A 7,538-nucleotide genomic window follows, 5' to 3' on the forward strand; every position below is an offset into this window, starting at 1 on the left:
ACAACTTCCTACAGCAGTTTAACTACAGGTTGGGGGGAAAAATCTTTCTGAACTTCCTTGGCTGTCCCCATGGTCTTTGTAAACAGTATCTTTTAAAAACACCTTTATAGCAGAAGGGTGATAAAAATAACATCCTAATAAAGCAAGCAGAAATTTCAGATGCTTAGCCACCAACTGCTGATTTGGATATGCTGTAGTTCTTTGAGCATTAAAAGACACACTGTTCAATAAGGTATCTTAGTCAGAATAAGTGTCATTTTTATAACTTTATTGTCCTGAAAATCAGTTTAGTTTTCATCTACATTGACTGTCTGTAGACCTGCAAAAAAACAAATTAAGTTGTATTAATGTACCAGTGACCAAGATAGTCTACTTTAAATCTTAGATGCACTTAAGGAGATTTACTCAAAGCCATAATTAGCAGTTAACCACAAGATAGAGCATTTTTATAGCAGCAAATAGACTGCCATCATCAAGGTACAAATTAACTCATTTATGAATTTTTTTTACGCTACTAGTGACACACAACATTTAAGATTAAAATCACAGAATTATTCAGTTTCAACTTTAGACTTCTGTTTGCATGGGTCTGAGAGCAGCAGAGGTAACTGCTGGGCAAGAGAAGCCCCCCCCCCTTCAGCAGAAATTTAAGAGTGAAGCTCTTTGACAAGAACTTAGCTAGCTAACAATGTCCACAGATACCCAGCAGAGTCCCTATTGCAGCAGAAGCTTAGTAGGCTTGTCTTTACCAACGGCCTTGCTCAGAAAACATGTGATGGAGAAGAGTATGAACACTCACTTTTGAAAGTGGTGACTGGTACATAGGTAACCAGTGTGTAGAGTTTGTTGGGTGAATCTTCATCCTCATTGCGTTTTCTGGATAAACGTACACGGATGCGGTAGGGAACATTCCTATAATGAAAATATTACACAAGTTTATGTAGTTTCATTTTCAATACAATTTACATGAATGCAATTTTAGTCTCACTGTAGAATTTAAGACCGACAATCTGAGTTTCAGTGATATGCAGGTAGCAGATCACCCTTAAACAAAGTGAGTCTTATCACACCTGGTATGTAAAATGAGTTCCTGGATGTTTCAGCCAAGAAAATAACTAAAAAGTGGCCTATAGCCCTTACAGATCTGGGCTGTTTACTGTGTCACTGCCAATTCTGTACTTGAGTGCAGCTAAGACAAAGGTGAGCAAACTACGGCCCCCAGGACCATCCTGCCCGGCCCTTGAGCTCCCCAGCTCCTCCGGGGCAGCATGGCACGGTCAGGGAGTGGGGAGGATTGATAGGCACAGCCCTCCATACAGTTTTGCAACCCCAATGTGGCCCTCAGGCCAAAAAGTTTTCCCACCGCTGAGCTAAGAGCACATTTCATAAGCCAGGGCTCTCCCAAGAAGCAAACAGTGGGACTATAAAAATGGGAGACATTTGGAAATAGGGACAGATCAGTCTGCTGTGAGGAACAAGCACCATTACTGTTGGCTAGCTAAATGTCTTTGCATATGTTTCCCACGTGACTAACAGTAATACAGGGCAGACAATTAGATGTTAATAAATTCTTCCTGGTCACATGCCACCTGCGGCATGTTGCGCATATTCTAAGAAGTAGGTGCTTGAAGTCTCATCCTAGACAGAGCATAAAGCACTGTTTTCTAACTGCCTGAGAATCAACAGCTGAACTCATGTGTGTTTGCAAGTTTTATCCAGATACTTATGGTCATCATCTGATGGTAGCAGAACATGGTTTTTTAAAAAGGGTATCTGAACATGCCACATTAACAAAGGGATAAAACATATGAAGCCTAAATGGCCTGTGAGACATTAACTGTATTAAGACTTACACTAGTCCTTCAAAGCTAGTCCCAGGCTAGGATCCCTGTATAGCTTATGTTTGTCATTTTTAGTATGTAACAGTTGAGAAAGGGAGACACAAAATGATCTGTCCAAACTCTTTTTGAGGAGAACCTACATAGCTACTGCCCGGTGTATAGAATTCAAGATTTTGAACCCCCCCTGCCAGGAGAATCTGATTCTGCAGAGGAAGAGAGATAGTCCATGAACAAACTGGTGTGTTTAGTGTCCTCTGCCCCTCTTTTCTACCAGTTTCCTCCCCAAGGCTGCAGAGAAGACTCTTAGGCCATGTCTACACTGAGCACTGCAGCGACACGTACGGTGAAGATGCTCTATGCCGCCGGGGGAGAGCTCTCCTATTGGCATAACCCCCCCCGCACCGGGAGCAGCATAAGTTATGTTGGCAGGAGCAGCTCTCCCGCCACCATAGTGCTGTGCACACTAGCATAGGGATCCAGGTGCCTGTTTGACACCTGCACCCCAGCATGGTTCTCAAACCAGGTGAAGATAGGCAGGTCTTGCCTGCAGGGTCTTTATTTAGTAGGTATGCTCTGAGCACACCTAATTCTACACAAAATGACCAGGTGGGGAGGAAGCCTTCCTTATAACCTTGAGCCCAGTGACACAGGTACTGAGCTCAGGTGTGGGAGACCCCAGTTCAATTCCCTCCAAGCCCTGATGAGCAGGGGTTTCCCACTTCTCAGATGAGTGCCCTACCTTCGAGCATAAGGATGATAAAAAAAACTAATTAAAAACAAGTTTATTTTTAAAAATCTGTCTAAAATTAAATTTATAACCTATGTTAAGGCCTAAACGTATTCTACTCAACTGTGTAAATACTAAAAATATTAAATGGTACATATGCTACCAAGTTTTAAAAAAAAAGAAAAAAATCAAACCACCAAACTAAGCACTTGGAACCAGATTTTGCATCTACTGCTGTCAAAAAGCAAGTTTAGCACTTCAGAGAGAATATTTTCTTCATCTGTTTACTGAACTAGTTCAGTTCCATGACTAGTTCATTAAAAATTAAGTAACTGATTGGGAGTTGAAAAAGCAGGAAAGTTTGTTTTCCTCTTCCAATCTCTTAATAAAAACTGGGTATGAGAGAGTGACCAGAAATAATCAATTCAATTAACTAACTACAGATAAGTCCTTTGTTTAATAAATAGGTCAGTCTCTGTTTTGCTAAACTTTACTCTTACATATGCACCACATTTAATGTAATTTTATATAAAAAGATATTTTTTTTTGCATTTATTTGAATTTTAATTTCAATCCAAAGAACTTGACAAATCACAAGTAAAAAAAAATCTAGTAAATAAATGCATCAATCATTTTCTAACAAAGTAAAATTAAGAATCTGAATAAGTGTAATTTAAGCTATACAGTAGAACATCAGAGTTACAAACTGACCAGTTGACCACACATCTCATTTGGAATCAGAAGTATGCAATCAGGCAGCAGTAAAGACCAAAAAAAAAAAAAAAAAATCCAGTACAGTGTTATATGTAAACTAATAAAAATAAAGGGAAAGTTCAAAAAAAGATTTGACAAGTAAGGAAACTGTTTCTGTTATTGTTTCATTTCAATTAAGATGGTTAAAAGCAGCATTTTTCTTCTGCATAGTAAAGATTCAAAGCTGTATTAAGCCAATATTCAGTTGTAAACTTTTGTAAGAATAACCATGTTTTTGTTCAGAATTATGAACAACCTCCATTCCTGAGGTGTTCGTAATTCTGAGGTTCTACTCTATAGCTGCTTAAATACATGGGTATAGATGTAGTAGTTCCTCCCAGTTAGCAAAAAGAAGCACTAAATTTAGTATAAAGACTAAAAATAGTTGCAAGTCAACAAAATGTAATGGTTACCAACCTTTTCTTTAGGAAGATAACTGAAGAGTACAAATACAAAACACTATCAATTATTTAAATCAATCCACCCTGATAGAGTCATTTGGCCCTACTTAATTACAAAGTAGAATGACTTCAAGAGTTATTGAGGCAGCCCTACATTAGAATATCACATAGTCCACTGGTTAGGACACTCACCTGAGAAGAGGGGAACCTCTTTTCAAACCCTCTCTCAGCAGAAAGAGGAGGAACTGAACTGGTGTCTCCCAAATCTGGCTATCTAGCCACCTGGCCGAAGATTATAAAGGAGGCCTAATTTCTCCCCCCCGCGGCGCCCTGTGTGAAGAGGAGGTTCCCAGCTGCATTTCACAAACAGTGAGAGGAACCACCTCTGCCGACCAGATCTATCCATGAGAAGGTCAGGGCTTTCAACACAGCCCTCTGGTAGGCGACTCCCCGCCTAGTGTACTGGTTTGTGTAGATCCCATTCATTGTCTAGGTGCCTAACTCAGGGTTTGTGACTTCCAGTAATTTCCTGCAAAGCTAAATCCCTTTGTGGATGTGGGCCCTAAGCCCAAGACCTCACCCAATCACTTATAATACCAGAAAGGAAACATCTGCAGGCAAAAAGCAAATACTGGTGAGCGGAAGAGATACTTAGAGATTCTCTCACGTGTGTGTTTGTGAAATTCTTCCCCCCCCCACTCACGATTAAAGCCCCTGGGACGTACCTTATCCCTTTGGCCCAGACCGCTTTGTTCAATCTGGTGTCAATGCGTACATCAGGAGTACCCATCTCCTTCATTGCAAATTTACGGATCTCCTTGAGAGCACGGGGGGCGCGTTTCTTGAATCCCCTGAGAACAGAAAAAACGGTTATTTAGCTAATCTTTAATAAATATCCCCAGCACTGGAAACTTGCCATGGATCTAGCCAGACTGTCATTCCATAGGCATATAAAGCCAAAAGGTTTTGTTGGGCTATCCGAACCTTATTGTTGTTGCAACAACTGCATCAGAGTTATTTCTAAATAGATACAGATGTGCAGTGTACATACAATTTCAATAAAATTTCACTACAACAAGCTTGTTGTACTAACTGGCTCCAAGGGCTTATTTCAAGTTGTCCCTTGGATGAGATTTTTAAACTAAAGCAGCACAGCTCAGAGCACTGTTTGTATATTGCTGACAGATTAACATCTAATGCTAGTGGGGGAAGAAAAGTTAGGAGCAAGATGGCAGGAAGACTAAACAAGAGGGAGACACAAACAGTATTTCAGACCAAGTACCTCCTGGCAGTGAGAGGAAAAAAAGCAGCCTCAAAAAACTAAATAAAATGAAATAGATTTATAGAATCAGAAAGTGAAAACAACAAAGGGAATTGATTGACTCACCAGAGGAAAAAAACAGTGCATGTCCCCCACCCCACTTCTGTATAAAAGTAATGATGTTTATCAATTATCTTCCACTTAGTAGAAAAACTTCTCTCATCTAGCCAATACTTTCCTAGTATTGGCTCCTTAAAATTTATAAAACTAAACCCAAGTTAAAAAGTCTCTCCCCCTTGAATATAACTATACATCCACAGCCAGCTCCCAAGTGAAATGACAGAGTTCCTGTACAAGTCTTCACTCTCTATAAACTCAACAGCAGTGTGCCAAACCTAGAAAAAATAATGTAAAGTGAGAAAAACATCCTGAGAACTGCATTTGCCAGAAACCATAATCACTCAGGCCTTGATGTTGCAACTAAGGTCTACATGCAGGTGCAGAACTGAGGCCTAATATACCCCATCACGCTGAAGTCAGCATCTTTGATGACAATCATCCACTTCCAACAGTTAGAAAGCTTACTGGAACCATTTCCAAACACCAGCCACCTTAAGCAGGTAAAGTAAGGTCAACTTTATTGGGACAAACAAGGCATGAAAAAAAGCCACTCACACTCCATGGATCCGTTTGTGAATGTTGATGGTATATTCCCTAGTCACCACCTCATTGATGGCAGATCTCCCCTTCTTCTTTTCTCCACCTTTCTTTGCAGGAGCCATCTGTACAATATTGAAAATCAAGGACACGTCTAACTCCATGTGGGCCTTTCCATCAAGTCATCTCTAACCCTTTCCCCCTCACACATTAGGGTTTCCACAATCAGAAGTCTATTTCAGCTTAAAGAACAGGAGGACTTGTGGCACCTTAGAGACTTACAAATTTATTAGAGCATAAGCGCAGATAAATTTGTTAGTCTCTAAGGTGCCACAAGTCCTCCTGTTCTTTTTGCGGTTACAGACTAACACGGCTGCTACTCTGAAAACTGTCATTTCAGCTTAATCCACCACTGACAGAGCACTAGCCTTGCGGGTTTCAAAAGATGCAGCTTCAGTGTTACAACTCCATCAGTCCCCCCTCCCCAGGCCCTACAGCAAGGTGCTGCACCACGCCTCAGTTTGCTGACCCCTCTCCCCCATATGCTCACATGACACCCCGAAAGCACAGACCCAGGCTTGGCTCCAGCTTTCGGGGCCCTCAAAACCTGGGGCAAACCCTAGCCCTAGAGGTGCCGCCTGCTGCTAAACAAGCACCCGCACCTCTCCCATCCGCCCTATACGAGGCCTGGGTCCCAGCCCCGTGCGGACCCCTGTGCCCAGAACCCCCGCCAGCCCGGGCCCCTGTGCCCACAGCCCCTCTCGCCCCGTGCTCATAACCCCGCCCCCAGCCCAGGCCCCTCTCCTAGCCCGGGCCCCTGTGCGCGCATCCCGCCCCCCGGGCCGGCAATACCCGGTGCCCCGGGCGCGGGGTCCCCTCGCCACTCGGGCCGGGCGGGGCCCGGGGCTCGGCGGGACCCGGCGAGGCGGATGGCGGCGGATGGGCGGGCGGACCCCGCAGCGAGCCACTCACCCTGCCCGGGCACAGGTCGGAAAGGAAGGCGCGGGGTACTGTGGGACGAACCAAACCGGAGGGGGCGGGGGGAAGCAAGGAGCACTTCCGGGTTGGGGGGAACAGCCGGGACTGCGCCTGCGCGGCCTGAAGAGGCGGCGGGTGGCGCCCGGCGGCTCCGAGGCTGACCCGTTGCGGGCAATGGGAGGCCGCCGGCGGCGGGGCGCAGGATCGGGCCCTGCTTGCCTGGAAGGCCGAAGCGCGGGAGTTGCTGGGCAACCCGGCAATAACAATCCCGCCCGCGAGCGCCCCGTGCAACCCGGGGCTGGTTTAAAACCCGGGAGGGGGGTGGTTAATGGGCGCTGGGTCCGTGTCCCGGGGGCTGCGCCTGCGGGGCGCTGGGGGCGTTTCCAACGAGAGCCAGAAACGGACTTTTGTAGCAGCGGGAGCGGAGCTTCTCCTGCGTCTGCTGAGTGCGGCCTTAGGAGCTTTAAGAAAATCACCATGAGACTTTCAAAAAAATTTGGGGAGTTGGTGCAACTCGTGGTCCAGCAATCCTTTAATAGCAATCCAGTGTCCTAATCCAGCAACCCTACAATAACCCAGTGCCGTACCCCAGTAACTGTACAATAACCCAGTTCACTAGCTCAGCAACCCTACAATAACAACACTGCCCTGCAGCACTCTGAGAATAGTACAGCTATCTGTTAGAGACTATAGCTTACCTCAGCCTAGCTGTGTGCAATAAATCAACCCGCAGTCATAAGCCCAACACAGCATAACTGTCCTATAGTGAACATAGCACAGCCTGAGTGCTGTATAATATCAGCTCTATAACTCTAAAACAATAAAACAGCTCAGCATGATGACCCAACAATAATAATAGCCCAGTGTAGTGTAGCATTCTTTCAGTAATAACCCAATACAGTGCGACAGAGCCCTAAAGG

General features: G+C 44.5%; 1 protein-coding gene across 2 annotated transcripts; it reads right to left on the bottom strand.

Annotated features, from left to right (window-relative positions):
* Positions 1 to 247: 247 nt before the first annotated feature.
* On the bottom strand, positions 248 to 6,975 carry RPL31 (ribosomal protein L31). 2 transcript variants are annotated; one of them, XM_037898193.2, is made up of 5 exons: positions 6,613 to 6,975; positions 5,659 to 5,765; positions 4,448 to 4,573; positions 800 to 912; positions 248 to 319 (listed from the first exon to the last, which is right to left on the bottom strand). In XM_037898193.2, the coding sequence occupies exons 2-5, from the start codon at positions 5,763 to 5,765 to the stop codon at positions 288 to 290; spliced, it is 378 nt and encodes a 125-aa protein (XP_037754121.1). In that variant the 5' UTR covers positions 6,613 to 6,975; the 3' UTR covers positions 248 to 287. The 2 variants fall into 2 exon arrangements, with proteins under 2 accessions (XP_037754121.1, XP_043392844.1); XM_043536909.1 differs by lacking the exon at positions 6,613 to 6,975 and adding an exon at positions 6,493 to 6,596.
* Positions 6,976 to 7,538: the final 563 nt, after the last annotated feature.

This window comes from Chelonia mydas, chromosome 1 (genome assembly GCF_015237465.2).
Source record: "Chelonia mydas isolate rCheMyd1 chromosome 1, rCheMyd1.pri.v2, whole genome shotgun sequence".
NCBI lineage: Eukaryota > Metazoa > Chordata > Testudines > Cheloniidae > Chelonia > Chelonia mydas.